Raw genomic sequence first — 26,083 nt, 5'->3', positions numbered from 1 at the left:
CGTCAAAGTGCATTATTATTGCATTCAGCACATTGCTTTTGCATAGAAGAATGATGAAAATTATGACTGAAAATTGGGCCGCAAATGTTGAAAGTTTGAGAAGCACTGTCATATGCTGTTCATCTCTCATGGATTTTTCATGAATGGGGATCATGCCATCATGTGCAACAATAAGCATGACTAACATTTAGGGAATTCTTATGCATTTTTATAGAATGGATTGAAAAATTTATCATGAAGGCATGGTAGAATTTAACAGCCTGTATCTCTGCTTCTTTTGAAACTATTTACAAAATTCCAATCTCTGTTCACACGGGATTGCAGTTTATAGAGAATAATAAAACAGTTAAATACTTAAGTTATAGTAAGTTCTGTAAAATACACAGAATATTACAATAAAATGCAATACAAAACAACTAATAATCAATTAAAAACCATAAAAGGTTTCAGAATTTAATAGTGAGCCAAAAGGTTTTAAGGTTTTTATGCTCTTGCTGAGCTCGCAGTCTGCCTGTCTGCTCTTGCACTCAAGCCTGCTGACTCTTTTTGGGTGTGTATGTCTTTTCAGCTTTATTATTAAGCATTGTTTTTTTCACACTTGTGCCACCTATAAGTTCAGCAACAAAATCACAAAATTTTTAAAGAGGTGCATTGCAGCATATGTTTTGAATTCCCTATGCTGTGTTAAGTTATATTTTTTCAATATTTTCTCAATTATCATATCAATACTCAGTTTTCTTAGTCAGATGGCTAACAAAAAATTTTTTCTGTCTTTTTATTATTAACTTTTTATGCATTAACTTTATTTATTAAATATCACGTTGCACAATGTAAAATTCAATTCAACAGCAAAATCGTGAAATATTTAAAAAGAGCATATCTTTAGAAAATCTGATAGGGGTAGAGGTTGCCATACATAATTTATATTTGCTGTATTATTTCTTTAAAAATTAGCCATTTGTGCGGCCAGCCACCTAAAATAATTATCATGAAAAAGAAAAAGTATTTAATGGGCCCAGCTACTGTAATTTCATAAAGATACTGGATATTTATAATTAGACATCTTATGATTTTAATACTATCTTATTAAATCAATTACAGTTAAAAAGTAGAAGAATCTTTTTTAAGAACTATGTTTATTGCTTTTAAATTGTTTAGTTTATTACTCAGTAACCTTCCAGATTAAATTTGAAAGTATCTTAGGCTTTGCTGAATGGCAGCACACTAGCACATGAAAGAGAAAAGTATTTTATTTCCAGTTGTGGCAACACATTGCTTTGATAGAGCCGAATTTGTTGGTTAAAATTTAAAGATAAATATCTTACATTTTTCGGAATGGCAGCAATCTTGCACGCTGGAAATAAAAATGTGGTATTTCGAACAGTGGTGCCACTGCTTGCTTTCAAATCGACAAGTTTTTTAATCAAAAATTTATTAATCAAAATTTGGGCTTTCAGATTCATACATTTGGGTGGAGGATTGCATTATTCAAAATTTGATGACTCTAGGTACCATCTTTCGCAATGTAAGGAACATATGTACATACATAACATTCTTCATTTAATTTTTTAAAAACAATACAGTATAATGTTGTTGGTGGCAACAATTTGAAAAGTGATGCACCATTTATATTGAACGAAAGCAAAATCCCATTTCGAGACTATAGCTCCTTTTGGGCTAAAAAGAAATACGGCATAATGTTAAATAGATAAAAATGAGAAAATGGAGAAATAGATTCTTAAAACAAAATAAAAATTTGAAGAATAAATGCTTTTCAGAAAAAAATAAAATATAGTTAACAGCTATAAACACTCAAATATATCTTCTCTTCACTGTATATGTCTTTCTAAATCTCTTCATATCCAGTGGCATTAATAAATGATAAAAATATGTTTAGTGCTTTCCATTAATAAATTCAGTCTTTTTAATTTTTTTTTTAAAATTGTGGTCAAAAGTGCAGGATTAAGTGTGAGATTCCATTTAAGAGATTGTCTGTAACAAAGGCAGTTGCAGACACCCAATACCTACAATAAATAATAAAAATTTGCAGCAATGAAAAGGAAAAAATTCATTGATTAAATAGCATCATGTATTAAATACTTCACGAGTTATTAAAATGTAATAGTGTAGTAGGAATTATTGTCCATTTGAAGCTGGGATCTGTAGATAAGATAATTATTTTCTTAGATGTCTTTGCACCACTATATTTGAAACATGCTGCCAAAAATATATACAGTCAAAAGTCCAGACAAAATATCCAGACTCCTCGGGACTTCGGCGATTCCGGATTATAGATCATCAGTTTAAATGTGGTAAGATGGCATGCAGAAATTATAAAATTAAAAATATGAAACCGTAATTTATGAAATAAAGAGCAATCATGATCTAAAGGGTATTAAAATTTACAAAAAAAAAGCTTAATATTTATTTGTTTACTTTATTAAACATTTCTTTCAACGTGCACATGCGTAAAGCATACATTACGCATAGTCAAAATTAGAAAATTGCAACCAGAAAACTATTTGATGTGTATTCGTGATATTTATAATGACGGGGAATTTGATTTAAATCATATCAAAGGCGGAGTACATCGAAATGAAACACTACATTTAGTAAGGAATTATAAGTCGAATAAAATAAAAACATATGCCCTGAAGATAAGGATAGAGCTGACAGATCAACTTTCAGTTCTTTGTGCGCTGCGACGCCCCCGCAGAGCAGCGTGAAATTGATAAACAGATTTCGGAATGGTTAGAGAAACAAAGGATATACCTTTATCCATTTTTTTGCAACAATTCCACTTTTTGTTTGATGGCCATTGAAACATGCTTTCGCTTTGTAGATCCTTTGGCAGTTCCAGAATCGGAAATTCTTTTTGACATAATCGAAAGTTCAAGATTATTTTTATAAAAATGCTCTAAAAGTCTGCAAAAAATAATACGTCGGATCCAATTAGAAGATTAAGGAACAGTGCAGTCTGCAACATTAACTGAAATAGATAATTAGATACTTTTAGCTTAGCTTATACCGTGCGTTATACGTTAAACGCATATGCGTAAACGTATTATGCGCATGCGTAGACGCATCATGTGTTTAAGTTTGTAGCTTTGAGGTCCGGATTATAGATCATTCAAAATTATGGACATCTGGATTAAAGACTTTTGACTGTAATTTCTTTCGCAGAAATTCTGTCAAAGATAATTAATTATATTGCAGATGTATTACAGTGCAAAGTCTGAGATCCGGATGTCCAATATCAAGAATGATCTAAAATCCAGACCTTAAAGCCACCGACAAAATTAGTTGTTGATGCAAAATTTGTCCTGATTGTAGACAACTTTTTGGCTCACACTTCATGTAAAATTTTAGTGAAAGATAATGTATCCATACTATTCTTTCCTTAAAATTGTACGTTCATCATTCAGCCTATGGATATCAGAATAGTGCACGTGCTGAAAATGCAAATATAAAGTAGAATTTTTAAAACACATGTTACACTTCTGGAATAATGGCAAGACTAGTCAAGGGTTTTTGAAATATTGTAGTGTAAAATCTGCTTTGTGGAGCATCGCAAGATCGTTTGAGTATATGTTCCAGATACTTTAAAAACTGCTTGGCATAATTTATGGCCAGCTAGCATATTTCATGTTGAGGATGATGAAGATGATAGCTGCGAATGTGAAGGTTTTCGGATATCGCAAACAAAAAGGTTAAATTTTCCAATTAATGGATTTTTTAATGAAATGAATTAAGCCAAAAGTTAATTTTTAATAAAGCAGTAATAAATGAAGATGATATAACAAAGTTTTTCATTCCGATAACAATGCTCCATTCATCAATCAATTAACGAAAGGCAAAATTTGTAGTATGGTTCTAGACACAGAAAATACCACTACCGATAGTGAAGAAAGTGATAGAGAGGTTATTGAAAACGAAAAAATTTCGATTGACAAGTTAGCCGCAGTTCTTGACACAGCAACTACAGGACTTGAACAGTGGAACTTTGCAACTGAACAAGAAATTATGTCTGTCTGTAGAACTGAAGAGAAAATATAAGCACAAAAGACGAAGCAAGTTAAACAATTTACATTCAAAGAAATGTTTAATAAAGTAAACGTATAAATATTATGCTTTTTTTTGTAAATTTTGATAGTCTTTAGATCATAACTGCTTTATTATTTCATAAGTCACAATTTCATATTTTTAATTTTATAATTTCTATGTGCCATCTTACTACATTTAAACTGATGATCTAATATCCGGAAAAATCCCAAATCTGGAAACGCCGAAGTCCCGACGTGTCTGGATCTCAGACTTTATACTGTATTTTCTTTTTTCTTTCTTTTCTTTGTTTATTGTATGTTTTTATTCTTTTTAGAGTTTAGGGAGAGTTGAGTATCCACCTTTTGTTGATTTCATGGGCCATGCCACAGCAATTTATACTAATGGATCCACCTGTCTGAAAAATTCTAACTTTCAAAATCGTGCAAGGATTATATTTGTGTGTGATAGTGAAGCTGGAGTAGTAAGTTTTTTCCCATCGGTCATGTAAAGTTATGTAATGCATGTGTGTAATATTTTATTATTTTAAAAGTATGATTTCATAGTATACAATAATTTATTAAATTTGAGGAACATGTTAGATTTTATAATTTTTCTTTCAATATTCCGGCCATTTTTAAATGATTGTATTAGAAAAAATACCAGAAATGCATATTTTGAATGCTCGTTTCTTGGTTTTATTTTGTGCACTATGTATCTTCATTAACTTATGTTCCTGGTAGTGCCTACAAATAGTAAAATAATTGTAAATTATGTTGATAATGGTGGTGTTGTCTTATTTATAAGCAGGCATTATATTCTGTAATTCTATTTTTTGATTATTTTCATATTACTTCTAATGCAACTTAATAGCATAGAATTTCATAAAGTTTAATTTGGATAGATGTAAATACATATAATGGCCATAAATATCATGTGATTTAAAATATAGTATGTCATTTTTTTGGTAAAAAAATTAAAGTTCCAATATTAGATTTAAAATTTTTCATTATTAATTTCTTAAAAGATCAGGAATTTAACTAATAATGGCTATTGATTATCAATAAAAGAAAATATAATTTGATGTAATTAATGAAATTAGATTTTTGATTGCATTTAAAAAAATGTTAAAGTGGATTTATTACTGAAGTATTAATAATGTAAATAGATTATACTTAGCTATTGGGTATTTAACTTAATCAACAGCGTGTTTACATTCAGGTATTTGTATCAAACTGAACTTTAGTGGTCAGCTGCAAGGAGCTCACAGATTCTCAGAAGAGTCCTTTGTAAATCTCTAATTTGAGAGCCCCCTTTTTTTTGTTTCCTTGTTTATTTATTCCTCCCCAAAAGGAATTTGTGTATCATAGTCATACTTCCTGAACCGTCTTTCTTTTAATATTACTTGTTGAATATCTTATGTAAGCCTATTTTATATTAGAGAATCTTTCAGCTCAACAGTTTTTCTAATAATTGAAGAAAATCTTGGACTGTAAATTGTACTTCAGATTTAATGACAGTATCCTTAAATAGGAAATATTTAAGAGAATTTCATTCTAAATCATATGTAAAAGCAATTTTGAAAATCTATGATTAAACCATATAGCCTTTTAGAAGATCAACTGGAATGGAAGAAGTAAATAAAGTGTGTTAGTTTTTAGCGTAAATTGTGCTGCAAAATTAAATTTATTTTACATAATTCACATAATAATTTGGACTTTTTAAAATTTCTGTAAAAGTTACACTATTTAACGTCTTTATGTAAAAATTATTCAGATTCCTTGTTTTTGTAAAAAATAAAACTAATTAGACTTAATGATAAAGTGCCTACTCTTTTGTACAATTTTCATAGCTCACCCCTGCCTAAAATTTGGTTCTTCATACCCTGCCTAAAACTTCATCTTGGTTCATTTTCATGTGTATAGTTTGGCTGCATGCGATTTTCATGTTTCCCTTGTGTTTAACATGAATATAAGCCACTTACCTCACATTAGAAAGTTTCCTTGAAGGCATCTGTCATAAAGCAGATATCCTTTGAGTGTTTTATCATAGGCAAATTAGCCAATCAATTTTCACAGTGTAAAAAATTCAGATTTTAATACTTCTGTTAAGTTTTGATTTAACATTTAATATGCTTTGTAAAATTGTTGAAATCGTTCTGAAATATAAGTGTATGCAGGTTCATGCTATCCTTAATAGTTCTTAGGTTTATTTTTTGAATGATTTTTAGTCCATAGATTCTTTAATTTTGCTTATCTCATATTTGCCTGTTTTTGATGATTCACTGTTTTCAGTATGAAATAATAATATATTGGATGAAAAGGAAATTCAAAGTGAAAATTTGAGATTTATATTTCTTAACATATTGTATATAATTTCATACTATCTTAAGATATTCTCACTATTGAAACTATTGAAAAATGAGATCAGCAGCTTTTCTTTTATACTTTCTTAATATGTACAGTATTTAGAACAGTAAAATCTTCAATTAAAATTGAAAATTCAAATATGAGATTGTTGAGGAGGTTGATGACATACAGAAAAGAAATTTTTCTGTTAAGAAATATTAAATTCAACAAAATTCTGATAATCCTCTCACCTTTGGACAAAGTGTTGCATGGATTTGGTTCATTTTGTGAATTATAGATAATTTTTCTGACTTTTGTTTACATTTGTCCAGTTTTAATTCTTACAGTAAAATGGGATTATTGCATATATTCTGCTTGGTTGTATAGGATACAAAACTGCTATTTTTAAACACATTCAAAGAAAGTAATGCCATTACAAAGAAAGACTTAATGGAGAGAAAAGGGGTTTAAATTGAATATATTTTGCAAAAATAAGAACTCTTGTTTTGAAAAAATTTGATGTCCAACAATTTTTATACTCTTCTACAAAAGAAATATATTTATAGTATATAACTTGTGAGGTTTCCTCTGCATATAATTATTATCTTAACTCCACCATTCCATTCATTCCATGCATCTGCAATTCGATTAATAACATTACTAGTTAGCAGGCTGTAGAAAAGCTTTTCTTTTTTTTTTTCTTTTTTTTCTTTTTTTATTTTGTGCCAGAAAAATCTCTACAAGTGCTATTTTAAATAATTTACCTGTATTTGCTGCTGATTCTAAAAGCTTATTGCATGGAATATAAATAACAACTTTCAAGCTGTATTTAAGTTGAAACTCAGAGTGTGGAACATAGTGGACAAATAAGTTCTTTATAATGCTATCAACATAAGTTCAAAGTTAATTTTAAAAAGTGGGGTATGTAAGTTTAAAAGGAGAGATTTATCTTACGGGGGGAAGGAAATCTGCAGGTTCATGATGAATATTTACTATAAATTGTGAATGCAAATGAGCATTTTTACTGTTAAATGATCACGTGCAGAAATTGCTAAATATTCTTTGATAATAAAATAAAATGACTTTTAAAATCAATATATGTAATAAATATAACATGTTTTTTTTTTAATTTACATGCATATAGATACTTATAATTGTCATATAATTTGTCATGCTAAATTTTCTGAAAATCCTAAGTTTGTTTGCCTCTGAAAATTAGCATCAGTTATCAGATATAGATTTGGTATATTAATAAAGAAGCAAATGTCTTTTGCCGAAAGTCTCCCTCATCCAATGATCACTAATCATTAATTATCTTTCAAAGAAATATCTACAAACTCCGAATGCTTTTTATATTTAAAGATTCTGATTTCAATTACAGTTTGATTTCTGCCTTTAAAACAATAGATTTTAAAAACATCAAGCAGTCTGAAATGAGTTTTAACAAAATTACATGTGGCATTTGATTTTCTGACATAGCAGGTTTCCACATTCAGTATAATTGTGTTTCCAACACAAATTGTGTTCTAACGCAACCATAGCCAACTTGTTGGTGTTACCCATATTTGAGCACATGTGAGTTTAAGTGCTTGTTTTTTTACGTGAGTTTAAATGCCTTTTTTTTTTTCATTTTTCTCATCTCAAATATTTTTTCAAGTCATGGAGTCCTCCATAAAATTTTTATAAAATGCTCCTTTTTGTTATTATTCATGATCAGAACAGTGGTTATGAACTATTAAAATAGACAAATGAGGTTTTTGCCAACTTTACTAAGTCATTAATGAGTTGGTGGGTTTTCATGGGGTACAGGTAATCAGAAAATATTCAGAATTTCTGTTGTGATAATGACTTATAATTAAATTCTTTGTTTTCAGTTGGAAAAATTAATAAGTCATAATTACTATTGTAGCACTTTATTAAAATCATCATATTTAAAAAGAAAGGTTTTTGCTAAGTTAGTATTGGCTTTTTTTTAATATTAAAGAATATGAAGCTATTTTGGAATTAATATAAATTTTAAAAAGTTGTCTTAAATGTACATCTTGACATCATTTATGATAAAAATTCAGTAATTTTTCATCCTAATCTGACATGGAAAATATTAATTCAGTTTCCCATATAAAAAGTTTGATTTTTTGGGGGAGGGACAGAAAGAGGTTAAGAATTTCATTGCCTACAGAATTTGTGTTTATTTTTTCTTTTCTTTTCTTTTTTCTTTTCTTTTTTTTTTTTTTTTATTCAGCTGTATTTTATGTGGAATATTCTAATACATTTTCACATTTCAGGGTGAGCCTATTCTTCTTACTGAAGATGATGAATGTTACTTTATTTTTGAATGGAGAACCAGCATAGTATGTCCAGAAAAGCCTACCAGTGACACTAAATTCACATCTTGTAATTATACTGATAATAGCAAAGGTATATATTTCAATCTTCTTCCACTTCAAAAGGCAGGAATAAAACCATATTATGAGGTATGGAAATTTTCTTAATTGTATCATTAAGTATTTTTCTTTATGAAATTAATGATTTTATTAAGTTGTTCATTTTATTTGTTCATTTATTTGTGATTAATTCTGTTGAATAATGAAGAAGTATTTGGATGGTAAGAAAAACCTGCTTGTGCATTGCTGTATTTCTTTAATCCTAAAATACATTTCTTTCCCACTTAAAAATCTGTAAAAATAAGATGTAGCTTAGAATTGCTAGAAGAGGAGGGGAGTATTTTCAGTGCTTTACACATAGCACTTAATACTCCATTTTTTATGAGGAAACTCCAGGTATTAATTTGATCATTGTGGAGTTTTCCATTTCCATTTGTGAATAAAGTGCTGTGGTTTTTCTTAATGTTTTTCATATCTAAATCCTTGTTATTTTATTGTATTATATGCCTATAATTAAAAACTGAGAGTTTCAGTTATGTTTCATTCATTTTAATTTCCTTTTGCATGTCAAAATGTTTTCATATTGCTTTGTGCCACAAGGGAAGAGAATCTTACTTCATGTTTAAAAAGAAAAGTAAAGCTATGGGTTGACTTTTTGATGGTAATGAAGTGAAAGGTCATTAATAGATATTTATCAATCTCAATTCCACTCCATTTCCTGCAAACCAACCAGACAAAAGAATTAAGGAAAGCGTCAACAAAGATATGATTTTTTTTACGACAGAGACGGGCATATTAAGATTATCCACTGCTTAGCAAGTCATGCAGTTAAAATTTATTTCCTTAATTTTGTTTGAACATCAATTAAAGGATTCCTACAAACCCTCAGCATTAGCTCTTTGAACTTCAACAGTATCACTATTTATCCTTAATGGGAAGGGATTCTAAAGAAAAGGGCATCAGAATGCAAGGAATAATTTTTATAGAGTGTTGATGACATTATGTTTTCAGGTTAGCATTTTGTACTTAATTTGATGAATGTCTGTTACAAAATTCTATCAAAGTCTGAGCAATAACTGTAAAAATTTAAACAGTGTCACCTCATCATTAGTGGGAGAAGGGAATGATGAGTTTAATCAAATTTGAAATGCCAGTGAAATTTATTAATAGGTACTTCAGAATTTACCAATTAATTCTGATTATTGAAGAGATCAAGATTATAAACATTATTTATAATCTTGATCTCTAAAGTGTATCTCTATAAAGTTTATTCTGTGTATCTCTGTGTAATCTTTGTGTATTCTGTGTATCTCTGTAAAGTTTATTCTGTGTATCTCTGTAATCATAAGTGTAAATTGACAGTGATTTAATTTTAAATGTCACTACATTGAATTTTAAATTGTCAAAATCCCATTAAAGAATACATTTTCTTTTCAAGTTACTGTATGTTTATGATAAGGTGTGTGGAAAACAGATTGTGAAAAATGCTGTGTTGAGTAGATCGATATCCATATAGCATTCAGCTGTTTTTCATAATTGTGTAATGAAAAAATTTTCTTAATCCATCCAGCCGGTTAGTGCTTGATGTACATGAGCATTTTTATTGGCCCAACATGCAAAGTGGATAAGACCAGCATAGTTTGATTTGATTTTAAGTCTCGGCGAATGGGTTTTTGTGGCTTTTCCCATGTAATGTAAATGCAAGCAATTACCCTCAAAAGTTTTAAAAGATATTTCTCTCTAAGGCTGTTGTGCTTTATCTTTTGCTTTATCCAGTTAACTAGCAAACCAGATAGGTAAATCAAAAATGAAAATCTGGGGGGGGGGGTCTGCACGATATGGTTTTGATTCCTGGTAGTATAAATCGGATAATTGATGTTTCTGTCAACAAAGTATTTAAGGTTTACTTGATAAAAGAGTATGAATTTCGATTATTCATTGACAATATGCTGGCACCTATGGAAGAATACAGAAACACCGTTAAAATTAGCTGGTATATAGCCCTGGGAAATAATCATGAAAAGATAGTGCAGCATGTATTTAAAAAATTGCTTGATGTGCTAGATGATGATTTATTAGGAGATAATGAATAAAGTGATTCATGTGAAGTTGTCTCACATGTTGATTAAGATGCAGATGTTATTAGAAGAATCAGTTTCTGATATGGGTTTAGAATGAAATATAGAATAATATACCATTTTATAAATAGGGCCTGCTGCTGTTTGTAAATTCAAGTATGTTATGAAATTTTCTATTTACGAACTCTCAACATTTTTCATTGTGTTTTCCAGTTTTTAATTTTTAGTTGATGTTAAGGAAAAACTCCTAATGAAAATATTTTCCTGCTGTATCTGAGATGTCTCGAATTAATGAAACTTATATTGTGCATTCCCTCATTTCTGGTGATTTTCAGCATAATTTTTCGTACTAAATTTCATTTGATCTGAGTTGTCTTAATCTACTTTAGACATTGCAGAATTTTTAATCCTTTGACGTGTGCGATATTATTTTTATAATTTTTTTAACTAAAAACTTGAGAAATTGCATATTACGATCTTAGAGACAAATAATATATGAATTAAAAAAATCTACTCTTGCCCATTGTTCTGTGGATGGTGGTCGTACTGTGAAACCACCGCGTGTCTAGGACTTTGAAACTTACTGAGGTAGTAGGGGAGGACTTACCTTTCTCCGTATGCGTTTCCAATAAATGACGAAATTTATGAATTAAAAAAAAATATATATATGTAAGGATTGCATTATATGTAATTTTTTTACAAATCGTCAGAAAAAATTCAAAAACAAACATATTAAAATATACGTACCTACATAATAAGGACGTTTGGCTAAATGGAAAAAAACTCAGTAAAAAAAAGGATAAAAAAAGGACTCTGTTTTTTTTTTTTTTTTTTTTTTTAATTTCAAAGAACAAATTTTTTTTTGTGACACTGTTCAAAGCATGTATTGTCTTTTTGGTACATGCATAGATCCACATTGCATGTTTCATACATGTATCTTTTCTATGAGGTTACTTCCTTGTGCTACAGAATGTACACTGCCTGGATCTAAATTTCACTGGTATATGTCCAGCCTTATTTAGTTTCTTTTCATCTGGCACATGAATTTTTTTTTATTATTATTTTAATGGGGGGGGGGGAAACCTTGGTCTTTTTGGCTTATTTTATTCGTATTTTGTCTCAAAATATTCAGAAAATATTTTTAATTTAAATAAAACTTTACGCCATTTCTATTTTTAATTATAGCAAAGCATATTTACATTAAATTTAAACCAGAGGAAGTAATTTATTAAATCACGATACTAGCTTGGAGAGCAAGTGCGCTGAGGTCAGAGAAAAGTCTCTGGAAAAGAAAGACCTTTTTACTGGGCAGGTGTATGTATTGTTTAGTAATAAAATAACTCTGTGGTTTCAAAATCTCTTATCTATATCCGGGTAAAAATAAACATTCCTATTTGAGAAGCAAACAAAAACACCATTGTGAAGAGCAGTAGTTTCAAGGTACGACTACCGAGCATTGTGACACACTAGAGCATTGTGACAATGCTCTAGTGGCACAGTGGTCACGCCCTGAAACCACAAAACAAATGCCATACATATAGAGGTTTTTTTTTAATATATGCAGTTTAATTATTGCTATTTTTTATTGTTATTTGTGTGATGAATAACTTTTGAAATTTAAAGTTGTTTATATTAATAAAAGGAAGTTATTTTGTCTCATTGAAAACGAATTTTAAAAGGCATCCGATTTGAAGTACTAAGACCTGAAACATGTACGATTCTGCAGTAATTTTGTGTTATTTAGAGGTAAAAGATCAGTATTCAATTAATTTTCACTCAAAAATTTCGGAAAGAAGAGGAGAAAAAAATTTGAAAATTGGTGGTTTCAAGGCGCAACCACTGCACGTCAAAGGGTTAAGTAGATTCAAGTAATGTGTAATCAGTAAATATTTTTATTAAATTTTGTTTTACATCAGCATATGGTACTTTGCTAATTTTATCCATACTATAGTATGCAAATTACAGTAATTCATAAATTAAATTTTGAATTTATTTAAAAGTATTTTAATAAATAGAATCTTTCCTTTTCTATTCACCACTTTCTTAGTATAAAAGAAGAAAGTAAGAAAATAAGGTACTCTTCTGTTATTAGGACTGGATTCAGAAATGTATGTATGCACATGCACACATGAATACATACGTCCGTACACACATACATTTCTGAATCTGGTCCTGATAACAAGGCAGTTAGCTCTAGTGTGCTTTGTCATAATTAAATACACACCTGGTCCTGATAACAAAAGATTATAGAAAATTGTAAAATGAAATTAGCCAAAGGCCATAAAATTTAAAATATTTAATTAAAAATTGATGCATTTTACATCTGAATCATATTGTAAATAGTCCGGTAACTTGAATCGTGCACCCGTGAATCATCCATAAAAGGAATTTCAGTCAGTCTGAAGCTCTTTTGAAATGGTGCAACACAGTGCGAAAACCTCCCAGTTTTTCATATTTCAAGGCTGGCAGCTATGATCTAGACTAGGTGTATTTTATATGTTTAGTTTTCATAAACCCAAATTTGACTAATACTGAAATTAAGAGTGGAATTTGATAATTTGTGATGGTTTTGAGTCTGAAAGGAATAATAGTAAATCATTAGTTGAACTAACAGTTTCAGGTTTGTTATAAAACAGTTAAAGAACGTTGATAGATGAATCATGTCATTAGTAATAATTTGAGAACTTGAGTATCACAGCAGATTGTAAATCAAATTTTGAATTAATTTAGGAATGTTTAGCTCAAAAAATATTTGTAATAAGTTTAATCTTGCTGTAATTGATTTGCTAAGGGGTGCCTCTAAGTGTATAGCAACTAAATCTTCTGTAAAATCTTTCCTCTGTTTGTCCACTTTAACAATTTAGCATTATGGAGTAGGTTTCCCTTTGCAAATGTAATTCTTCTTAAAGCTTATTAAAACTAATGACAAGTAAATATTAATTGGTTGAATGAGTAATGTATCGAAAAGATAATTAGTGTATAGTTTTCCACGTAATTTAGTTTTTCCCATGTAATGTAAATACAAACTAATTTCCCTTAGAACATTTTCTACAAAGGTCTCTGTCCCTCAGGGCCATTATGAGTAATTTCCTTGGGGTAAAGCATTTTTCCTTCTTAATTTAATCATGGTAAATTTTTTGGAGGAAGGCAGAAGAAAAAGGAACTATGAAAAAATTTAAATAATGTATATTAATACATGAAAAACCATATCCAAGAAATTTACATGTTTATTAAAACATTAATATCAGTTTCAGTCATTCATATATCATCTAAATTTGATTCATAGAACTACTAAATATATATACAGTCTAACAAAATAATATATGCATTCAGTAGGAAACCTACTGTCATGAAACTTAACATGAATGTAGTGTATGAGAAGATAAGCAAATGATTACAAATTCAGAACAAAAGATTGTTTTTGTTTTATTAAGAAGTTATAGCATAAAAATGTTACAAATCATATAGTAGTATAGCCATTTCTGACAGATACACAAGCTGAAACAAGGCGTGGCATCGAATCGGATAGGTCACCAATGACCCCCTGTGAAAGATTGTGCCATAATCTTTGAAACTGGGCAGTTAATTCACCTATTCTGGGACAACTGCAGTTACCTTCCAAACATGTCCCAAACATGCTTTATTGATGAGAAGTCTGGTGATCTGGCAGGCCACGGGAGTATGCCATATCCTTGAAGACATTGTTGGGAGAATTGTACAGTATGTGGACAAGCATTGTCTAGCTGATAAATGGCACCTGGATTACTTGATGGCATAGGCAGTAGAACTGGTTTTAAAATGTCATCCACATAACTGCAAGCCATCATAGTGCCTTGAAAGATGAATAGAGGTTATTGTGTGCCCCAACAAATATCTCCCCACACTGTCACACCTTGTGTAATCATCATATGCTACTCGACAACAAATGCTGGATTGAACCGCTGGCCTGATTGCATCCACATGTGAGTGTGTTGTTCATCAGTGTTGAGACTGAATTGGGATTCATCGCTGAAGATCGCTGATGGTTAGATTCCAGCTTGCTCGAGTTCGTCAAAAATATCCTTTCACACTGCCTAAGATGTGGGGTTAGTGGTAGGCATCTTAATGGCATCAGTGACATGTACCAGCATGGATCAGTCGTCTCCAAATGTTTTTCCTTGTTACCAATGGGTACCTAGAATGTGATAAATGATGTTGAATAGATGCTAGTGACTTTGCCACTCTTATGATTACGTGATCTTCATGCTTATCTGTGTTTCTGGGATGCCGTGACTCTCCGTGACGGTAGACTGTTCCTTCCGTGATCCATTGTCGCCAAGACCGAGCAATTACCATATTGCTCAAACCAAGGTGGTGGCCAATAACCCTGTTCGATCGTTTGACCAACCTGCTTCTCTGAGACCTACTCTAGGCCCTTCTCAAAGTCCGACAACTGTTCGTACTGCTGCCAGTTACATCTCAGAAGCATCTCTAAACATAATACCATCATCTGAGTTGACAAATTTGTTTGTACAATCTTGCTGAGTTTCGTGATTGTAGCATGGTTTCTTCTGTGTGCATATATTTTGTTGTGATAGAGTATGTATTTTCACATGGCATTTTGGATGCATGTAATGTAGCATGAATTTTCCAAGCTGTGTATTAAATTATATATTTCTTATCTTAGGTGACTGATGGAAATTCTTCTTATCTCTTAAATGTATGTGCTACACTTGAGAATTCTAATCTTGCTAACTGTAAAGATGCTGGAGTATGTAAAACAGAAGGTAATAACGTTAATAATTATGGAATTGCTGCATCACAGAAGATCACATATGATGGCCGAAGGTTCAGGTTGACGTTTTATGATGGAGATGATTGCCCATCGGGTTGTAAGTTATTTTTTTGTATTTCTGTTTTTTCTTCCTAGAGCCCACCATTGGCTGAATGGATAAAATTTCGGTGAAGAGGCTGGCTGCATCAGAGTTCTTGTAGTTTTATAAATACAAGTCAAACTTTCTTATAAAGTCTTCCATAAAGCTGTCCCTTCCCATAGGCAGATAGCTGTAGTAATTTTTTTTTTTTTTTTGATAACCCAAATAAATTAAATCCTGCTGCCCAGGACACGATCTCAAAAGATTAGGGCTGAAATATTCATTTGAAATGCATTTAAGCTGATTAAGGAAAGTAATCTCATTAAGTATTTTACTCTCATTTTAATTTATTTATAATTTGAATAGTAATATTTATATTTTTCTTATGTAGAAACGCTCTTACCATAAACAGGTAACAAGCTTCAATACATTTCACAATGATTGCATAATTGATTTGTTGGTTTAAGTGACCTACAATTTCACAATGATTGCATAATTGATTTGTTGGTTTAAGTTTTCTTACGTAGAAACACTCTTACCATAAACAGGTAACAAGCTTCAGTACATTTCACAATGATTGCATAATTGATTTGTTGGTTTAAGTGACCTATTTTCAGAATGCCATTAATTTCATCAGTGAAATAATGAGTAAGAAGCTCATATAAATAAGTTATGAAACATAAATGAATAATTAACATAAATAAATGATGCAAGTTTAGAATGCTTATTGTAATAATTATGGTGTTCACTTTAGTAAGTGCCATGAACTGTACTGATTATCAGAATGATAAAAGATCTTAACTTTTAAAAGCAATTTCTTATGAAAATTCAAAACTTCTGTTACATCTTTCTTGTTATAAATGTGTTGAAACAAAATGTGTTGAACAATTTTCTCTTGAAATATACATGTGCTTACTCGATTCTGCCAGTTAGAAAACATACTTTTGTCATCAGCTGAAGATCTTAACTTTTAAAAGCAATTTCTTATGAAAATTCAAAACTTCTGTTACATCTTTCTTGTTATAAATGTATTGAAACAAAATGTGTTGAACAATTTTCTCTTGAAATATACATGTGCTTACTCGATTCTGCCAGTTAGAAAACATACTTTTGTCATCAGCTGATTTTGAAAGTTTTTCAGTAGAACTTAGATTAGTTATTTTAATAAGCAAGACTGAAAAATGTCATAGAATTTAAAAACTTATTTTTAACAATACTTACTTTGAAAATAAAAACTTTACTGTTAGTGCAAAGAACAGCACATTTAATTTAATGGTAGTCAATGGGCAATATCAGCACATGTATATTGTCTTTTAATGGAAAAGGTACCTTTTCTGTATATGGCAACTAGAGATTAAATTCAGTTTCTGCTGTACTTTTCATTTACTTAACGCAAAGTTTGATTGTCTAGTTGCTAATCTACCCTTTACTTGTATATACTTGCTGCTTAGTTTTATATTCTCATGTGTTTTGTCCTACTTTTGTTGTCATAAATGAGAAATTGAGTTTTTATAATATTCTTTGATTGTGAATGGTTATTTTACTCTTTTGTTTTAGTTAAAGGAAAATTAACATCAGAAGTTCTTTTTGTTTGTAATCCGTTGGCTGGTGTAGGAGAACCTGTTGTTCACAAGGTAACCATGTGTTATATTGATTGTTATATCAAATGCGCATGTGTAAAGTATACAATAAATAAATAAATAAATAAAATAAAAAAAGTTGACGGTTGCGTTTAGGTCCGATTTTGGATTGTTTCGCCTATTGGACGTCTGGATTTTTTACTTGGTACTGTATATTTTTCTTAAAAATTTTATAAAGTAGTTCTACATGAACATAATTTTTGACTGACCTCATATAAGTGGATATGGCAAAAACATTGCATCACAGGTTTTATTTTATCCAGCACATTAATAAAAATAAAAATTATTAAATATTTTTCATAAAAAACAAGCATGTATAATTTCTGACTAACCTCAAAAAAATTTATATAAACAAATCAATAAAACTGTCACTTTCCAGTTCTGCAAAAATATAATCATTGTAATGTGTGAAAAAGACACATTTATCATTGGTATATAATCTGTTTCACCAGACCACCAAATCATTAGGGAAAAATATCTAAAAAATAAAACCCCTAAAAACATCTAATCAGCTATGTCCCCGTCCTAAAAAAGTTATTACTCCATAAAAGGTGCATTTGTTTGTACACTCTTTTTTTGGGGGGGGGGAATCGAAGCATCATGAAGGAAGTGATTGTTTTTGATGAAATTAAAATTTGTATAGTTCATACACAGATAATAAAATGATTAAAAAATCAAGGTCATAGTACCTGTTCACGGCTTGCAATCACCCATTGAGTGTCCAAATTAGTAGTTGGTTGAACCGGCCCTGGCAGCAATGCATGCTTGAATTTGTTGAGGCAAGGAGTGATAGAGGTTTCTAATGTTATCTTGTGCACATTCTGCCAGGCATTTATCAGTTATCACTCCAGATCTGCAATATTTTGTGGTGCCCGAATCTGCCCCAGACATGTTCGATTGGTGAAAGGTCTGGTGACTTTGCTGGCCAAGGAAGAGTATCAAATGTACAGAGAATGCGAGTGGTATGTGGCCTGGCATTATCTTGTTGGAAAATGGCCCCAGGATGATGTACCATGAAGGGGAATGCAACTAGCTGCAGGATAGTATCAACATATCGTTGAGCTGTTAAAGATGTATGGAGGATGACTGAAGATGACTTGCTGTCATAAGAAATAGCATCCCACACCATCATACCAGGGGATATGGCTATATGCCTTTGCAAGACAAAGGGTGATTGGGACTGCTGGCTCCTTTCTCTCCAGACACGAACATGGTGTCATCTGCTTGAAGAGTGAAGTGGGATTCATCGCTGAACACAATCTGATGGCAGCCATGATGATCGGCTGCGACTCCACTCCAGAGGATTCCACCGATATTGTGGGGTCAAAGGCAAATGTCTTGAAGGCTTCTGTGAGCGTAACCCCGCCTCAGACAAGCGCCGTGAGATAGGACGGTACCACAGGAGGAATTAGATGTGGCTGTATTGCGTTAAATAGTCGGCAATGATACCATTGGGGTCGTTCAGGCCTGGCGAACAGTCATCCTATCTTGCCTCGCATTTGTTCTCCTTGGCCTTCCAGAGCCTTCATTTCGTCAGCAATTTTCTTGTAGCAACCATTGCTGCCAGCATCTTTGTACTGCAATGCCTGTATGCTGCAGGTGGTGGCTTATTGCTCAGTATGACCACCCAGCTTCATGCAACCCTACAATGTGACCACGTTTGAAGTCGTTTAGCTGTTTGTAAGGTCTTCAATATGGTCATAATGGCATCTTTAGTTGCTTCTTTACGGAATTACAATGACAGGAACAAAAAAAAAAAAAGAGAGAATTTTCCACCTCTGTTATTGGTTTTATACTCTGCGAATTGCGCATTAGAAATGTGCACTATGATTGCAATTCCTGTTCATTTTCCTTGAAACTTTGATCATTTGCATGTTCGATCAAGATGTTTTTGCATACCAAATTTCGTCACGATTGCAAAAGTCCTGCATGCTTCAATTTTTTTTTTTTGCAAAAGAGTGTTATATTGATGCAATTGAAGAACCAGTGCATCATTATTCACAAATCTCCCTTTCATTCTGAAACAAACTGCCAACAATAAGAAAACATTGCATAGGAATGAAGGTCAACATGCTTTATTTTTGATAAATTTCATCATAACAGACACAGCTTCATCTAGTGGCAACAAAAATACTAATTAAATGTTGTATTGAAAATGTAATATGGGGTATGCCTGGCCACAGAGTGAGTTAAAGTCCAAGTTTCATATATGGCATATCTGGCTGTGAGATAACATTTATTGGCGATGCGCATACGACAGGCCCGCCCAGAACCAGTTAAGCTTTTTAATACTCCAGATCATTGTAATATCCACTAATGGCTGAAAAATATGTTTTACATTGGTAGTTAATTGTATCATAAATTCATTTCTCAAAGGCTGCCTAGAGGTTTTTATCAAATAACGTTCTGATTAAATGTTCTTGTATACCGTAAGCTTTATTGATAAGGATATTATTCAAGTAATAATCCTTTTTGTTTGAAGGATATATATAACAAATACAATATAATATGTCATACATATAAATTAAATTAAATTTTTTATTTTATGTGAATTCAATTGCAAACAAATAAAATGATTATGATTGCTGTGAACTAATTGCAATGCCATTCAAAATCAGAAAACATAAGTAAATAAAGGGTAAGTATGTAAATACATGAAAAAGTGTAATATAATCCAAAAATTTTATCATAAAAACTATTAAATTTTTTTAAAAAATTTCAGTTTTGATTAAAATTCTAATTAAAAATTTTACCAAAATCTTTTTAATCAATTTTCAGAATCTAGAAATATTTAACTTTCTATTTCGTTTACATAATTTTTCACACATTACTTCCATTTTTACAATCCTGTAGCAGTTAGGAGCTACATTTTACAATATCATTTTTAACACAGAACTTCCATTTTTACACTCCTATAGCAGTTACATTTTTAGAATACCTTACACAGTTAGCAGCTTTATATAGCTATATAAAGCTTATATAGCTACACAGCTTTATATAGTATCAGCGCTCTTTGTTTATACAGTTAGCAACTACAAACAAATTGTACTTTACATACTTTAGCAACATTTAATGTAGTAACATGCTAAGTTAAATTGAAACTAACTATTTACTTGTCTTATTTGCATAATTTTGTTAATTTAGATTTATATTATTTTTCCTTATTCTTATAATTTTTATGATGTTTAGAATTAGTTTTATTAGTTTATTTTGGTTTACATTTTTTTTTTTTTTTTAATTTTCATGTTGGGGAAGTAGTACCTATATAGGTTTATTCTAAATAATTTTGGCTTTTAATTTATTAAATGGCTTTGTACTTTTAATTAATAAATTTTTCCTATAGTGAATTTGCTTTCTAAAGTTCTCAGAAATCCCTTAGCAACAACATTTCACTACTTTGGGTTTGTATAATTCTTATCCCATACCTATATGGATGATGAAACACGAATTGAATGATTGAAGAGTTAGGTTTGGGGCCAATTTTCCCTTGAAAAGATCTGTCTCCTGCCTGCTCAACAATTACCCACTTTATGCAAATTAAATTTAATTTTAAATGGACTCTATTGTATTTTTTCGTGTATTTACATGCTTACTCTTTATTTGCTTGTGTTTTCTGAATTTGAATGATATTGCAGATTAGTTCACAGCACTAATAATCATTTTATTTGTTTGCAATTGAATTTACATAAAATAAAAAGTTTAAATTACTTTATAGGAATGAGATATTATAAAAGTTTAAATTACTTTATAGGAATGAGATATTATAATATATTGCATTTGTTATATTCATAGTTGTTGCAGCATTTCTGCAAGAGAATTGTTTAATTTTATTTAACTTTACTAATTAGTTTCTAATGAAACAATATATTTTAATTTTTGAATAAAGTTTCTCTTTAAAATGTTGTACTACAAAAAAGCATTTTATGAGGATTATGCAAGTGATCTCTTTGATTGATGAATTGATGAATATATTATTTTCTGGCAAAATGTCTATTTAAAAATTGCAGCATTTGTGGTTAGGGGGGGGAAAAGGAAAAATAAGATATGGTATTTATATAATATTTATTTAAAATAAATTAAAAAAAAGGTGATATGTTTATGTTTCAGAAATATACGTGCCTGACAGTATTCCTGTGGGAAACATCATTATCATGTCAAAAAATGCAGGACCAGTGTGCTTTTGATATTGATGGGAACCATTATGATTTTAATCTTCTTTCTAGTCTTTCGCATAATTGGAATACATCAGACAGTAAAAACATGTAAGTTATGTTTTCCCTGAAATTTTGTACCTGGATGGAATTATTTTATGAAATATCTTTAAATATTGATGTAATGATAATTATCCAGAAACTGAGAGCTTTTGTAAATACAGTGAATCTTCTTGCAGCCATCAATTCCTTAGACCGCCACCTCTAAAACTGGCTACCTTTTCTGAAAAAATAAAACTTATCAGTATTGATATCTATTATACAAAGATGAAACAGTTCATTATATTTGTAAATTGGGAATTTTTTATAAACATTTAAATATCAAAAAATGTATTTTCATGTTCGTAAGGTAGTTTAAATACACACTTTGGCTGACACTCTGCCAGGACCCAGAATTGTCCAGAGGATGTTACTTATGAAATGCACAATTGTCATTTCACATGAATGTACTCTGTATATTGGAGGAAGAGAATTTATTCTCAAAGTAGCTTTTCACAGAAATAAATGCTAAAATTTGTATTCATTCATAACCTGGAAACCAAGCATAAAACCAATAAACATCATGAAACTTATTCTTTGGTGGAAATATTCTTTTTTGTTATAATAATTATTTATTATAGTATAATTATTATAATTAGTTATAATGCTCATATAATAGAAATTATACAATAATAAGACTGGAAATAATTATAATAATTTGCTATTTTTGTAAAATAAATTACCTATTACTTTTTATTAAAAAATTATAGATAGCAAAATCAAATTTTGACAACATTCGTATTTTTACCAGTACATTAATAAAAACAGATGCATAAAGTAGACGCAACAAATTGTTAAAGTTAATTACAATTCATGCTATTGTCATTTGTAATTAATTGCATAATAAGAATATCAGCACAGATGATTAAAAACAAATTTCTGCCTCCTGAACTCTGCTATTTCAGCTCTGTGTCAAATAGAAAAAATAAGAATGGCAAATATCCATACTGCACAAGTCATTCATAGCCCTACACCCTATTTTGGAAATAAACCAGTCTGGATTACTTGCTCATGGTCCCTCCACTTGTGCTCAGCCTATGTCACCTTAGAGTAAAGGTTTCTTTAGTTTAGAGAATCCATAATATTGCAGTTTTATGCATCTGCTAGTATCCTACTTATTTTCAGCTACATTCTGAAAAAGTTAAAAAAATTTCTCAAATTATGAAATAATAGATCAATCAGGTTATTAAAAAAACTGATAAATATAGGAGGAATGAAAAGTATCTGACACTATTTATTTATTTTCAAGGTAAATTTTTAATATTTTTTAATATTATTCTATGATTATTCACTGTTATTTAAAAGATAGTTTTTACAAATGTGGCAGTATATCCAGTTTTGAATGCCAATAGAAAGATAAAATCCTATAGGTAATAAAAATGGTATTTGAAATTATTGAATAACTGCAATTATATCATGAATAATTTTTTATGACACGAGTACTTATGTTCAAGTAACGAAAAATTAAGTTAGAGGTAGATAATAAAATGTAAAGAAATAATAAGTAAATAGAATAGTTCTGCTTTTAAATCAAGATTATTAATTTAACACCTGTTAGTATCAAATAAAACTGGCATATATTATTAATTATTGACTTTTTCCATTTTTTAAATTTATGTTACAGAATGTTTTGTATAATTGTCCTAATTAGCCTTTTAAACATTTGATTATTAGTATTACTGTAGCTTATAATATGGAATTGTATTTATGGCTGATGAATGACTTTTATTCTTCTTTTTTAAGAAAACCCCCACGATTTGTTTTCCATTTTTTTAACTTAATTTTAATAATTTAAAATTTTTTCTTTCAGGACTTACTATATTAACCTCTGTCGTGGGATACAGCAAACTATGAATACATTTGGTTGTTCACCTACAGCGGCAGTCTGTATGGTGGATCCAAATGGCTTTCACTTATCGTTAGGCATGGTAGAAACTATGAAAGTGAAATTATTTAGTAAGTTTTGTTTCTTACACTGTTCTGTCAAACTGTGTCATAAGAATTAAAGAAATATCCCTTCCTTTACAAATTCTAGTGTTTCTAGGAAATTTCATGGCCATAGGCATTCAATAAAATAAAGCTAACTAAATAAATAAATGAGGCACAGTGGCTAGCGCATTCCGCAGCAGCACCACAGGTCTGGGGTTCGATCCCCGGGCTGGGCAAGGTCGACTCAATCTTTCATCCCTTGATTTCCATCCCTTGGATCAGTGAAATGAGTACCAAGTTTGCTAGAGGACTAAACACTGGGGGCCCTGCAACAAGTGACCACATGTTCAGAGCATATACTTGCGCATCCCGGGGCCCACGGTCAAGAAAGCAGATTTTGGGGCAATGCTGGATTTGGCCTACTGGGGCTGTTGTGCTCAACGTGCTATTTAAACTAAACTCGGTGGAGTTTAGTTTAAATAAATACCAAATTATATTAAAAGTCAAAAAGGATAAATACAAGATATAAAAATATAATATTTACATAATTTTAATTAAGTGCAGGTAATGGAAGACAAAGGCATCTAGTGTCTACGCATGAGTTAACAAGTGTAATAATGTAACATATGTAAAGTGTTATTTCACCTTCTGAAATTGTGAGGACATAAAGCTAGCTGGACAACAGACAGTGAAAAATGATGATATTGCATTGAGCTGCAACGCTGGAGATTCAGTAATGGGTGATCAAGACTGGGTGAAAGAATTGGTCGATTATCATCTTAATATCTTTACATTATTTGTAGCCTCAGTGTGTATAGTTGCAATGTCTACCTATTTCAATATCAGATTCAAAATTAATCATCTTGCTTAGGTTCTTGTGAAAACCTTGATATAATGATAATATGTCTGACAACTCTTACAGTGACATATTTTCTCTAATAGTTGTTTTTCATTTATCAAAATATCCTGCAAAAATGCCATAGACTATCGTATTCTTTCATAGCTGAAATCTTTTTTTTTTTTTTTTGTTTGTTGTTGTTGTTGTATTGTCACAGAATAGAGCATTTTTACTACTTTCTGTATGAGCAGAAAATTTTTTTTTTTTTTAGGTTTCTTACAGTAAATGAAAAATAGATTTGTTAAGACTTTTCATAAACAAGCAGTGACTTATAGATAAATTTTATAAAACAAGATTGCAACCACCTCTCATTTTATGCTAGCATTGCATATGTAAAATAGCATCATTAATTGAACTGCCATAAAACAAGCCTAGAGTTTAGTGTAATTGGAAGCAATATGTTCATCAATTTTTAATTATTTTGATGACTTAATTTACTAAAATTAATTATGATCTTGGATTTATATTGTGCTTTTCACATTTTACTTTCAATTTTTTTTTAATTAAAATAATTTTTAATGCATTTTCTCTTACTTTTACCTTATTTCTCAACCAGTCTTAATTTTGATTTTCCGTATAAGGGTATATAAACTCAACATCTCATATAAAGATGTATTTTATTTTAACAATTTGAACTCATTTCAAAAGTACTGCAGATTTGACGTACAGTGATTAATGCATCATGTTAAGGAAAAATTTAGAAGAAATTTGAATCAATTTACAAGTGTAATATATAAGCAGTATTATTGGAGGTGTTAAAACAACAAGAATCAGCGTAATATTCACACATTTTCAAGGCTAGTTTCGAAGTTTTAAATTGTGTTATTTTTAACCCAGATACAAGCAATACTTAAAAGTTATGCCACCTTTATCCCCTCAATAAAAGTCTGAAGAAATTTTAAAGAATTAACTTTCTCATATGTTCTAAATGGAGTTAAAAAAAAAATATTTTAGGTTGATGCACTGAAATTACGTTTATGTTTAAACAGAAGTAAAAGCAGAAGCTTTCACAGATGACCCATCTGCTTTGTTAGAGGGCAGGAAGGGATAGTTTGATTAAGATAATCTTTTATTTCTTTCTGCAGGGTTGTTGATTCGGAATCGATGTCCATATACATGAAAGATTAAAGGAAAGGTCTCTGTTGCAACACAGTTTGCTTTCGAGTGCTCTGATTTTGTGAATGCTTTTACACTAGACTTTGGCGATGGCTTTGACCGTGTCATTTAACCCAAAATGTGCTATTTTTGTTGGTGTATTACTTGGTAGAGAGTTTATAATCTTTTTTTTTTTTTTTTTTTTTTTTTTTTTAATGGCTTGGCAGTGTTTATATTTGTACTCAGGAGCTGGGGTAAATGTGAATTCTAAAACAAATCTTTTGAAAATAGAACTGGTGTGTGGAACTGATTAGGTAATGGGAGAATAGTTGAATAAATCTGTCTTTTATTTGATTCTTGCATCGATAGCATTTTTACTTTTTGAGAAATAATTGCAAAATTTTGTTTGTTGTTGTTCTTGTTTGTCTCGCAAAATCAGAAGATTATCTGTTGTTTTCGGCAATTAGTAATATATATTTATATTCATTTTCATAAAATTTTTATGTAGAACAGAAATCTTTGGTATTTTTTAAGTAAAAATAAAAGCAATTGCTTTATGTGAATGAA

The 26,083-nt window shown here is 30.4% G+C and overlaps 1 protein-coding gene across 2 annotated transcripts in view; it reads left to right on the top strand.

The window, feature by feature from the left end:
* Positions 1 to 26,083, top strand: part of LOC118195571 (cation-independent mannose-6-phosphate receptor-like) — a 109,142-nt gene that overhangs the window by 43,287 nt on the left and 39,772 nt on the right. For both annotated transcript variants that reach the window (XM_035366902.2, XM_035366903.2), the window contains exons 3-8: positions 4,379 to 4,525; positions 8,675 to 8,863; positions 15,518 to 15,722; positions 17,262 to 17,338; positions 21,452 to 21,606; positions 23,405 to 23,550. In XM_035366902.2, the coding sequence (XP_035222793.2) occupies positions 4,379 to 4,525; positions 8,675 to 8,863; positions 15,518 to 15,722; positions 17,262 to 17,338; positions 21,452 to 21,606; positions 23,405 to 23,550 (919 nt within the window). The remainder of the gene's footprint in view (positions 1 to 4,378; positions 4,526 to 8,674; positions 8,864 to 15,517; positions 15,723 to 17,261; positions 17,339 to 21,451; positions 21,607 to 23,404; positions 23,551 to 26,083) is intronic.

The sequence above is a fragment of the Stegodyphus dumicola genome, chromosome 11 (genome assembly GCF_044657685.1).
Source record: "Stegodyphus dumicola isolate Sdum_Otavi_A_Nest chromosome 11, ASM4465768v1".
Classification (NCBI taxonomy): domain Eukaryota; kingdom Metazoa; phylum Arthropoda; class Arachnida; order Araneae; family Eresidae; genus Stegodyphus; species Stegodyphus dumicola.
This window is presented reverse-complemented; position numbering and strand designations above follow the sequence as displayed.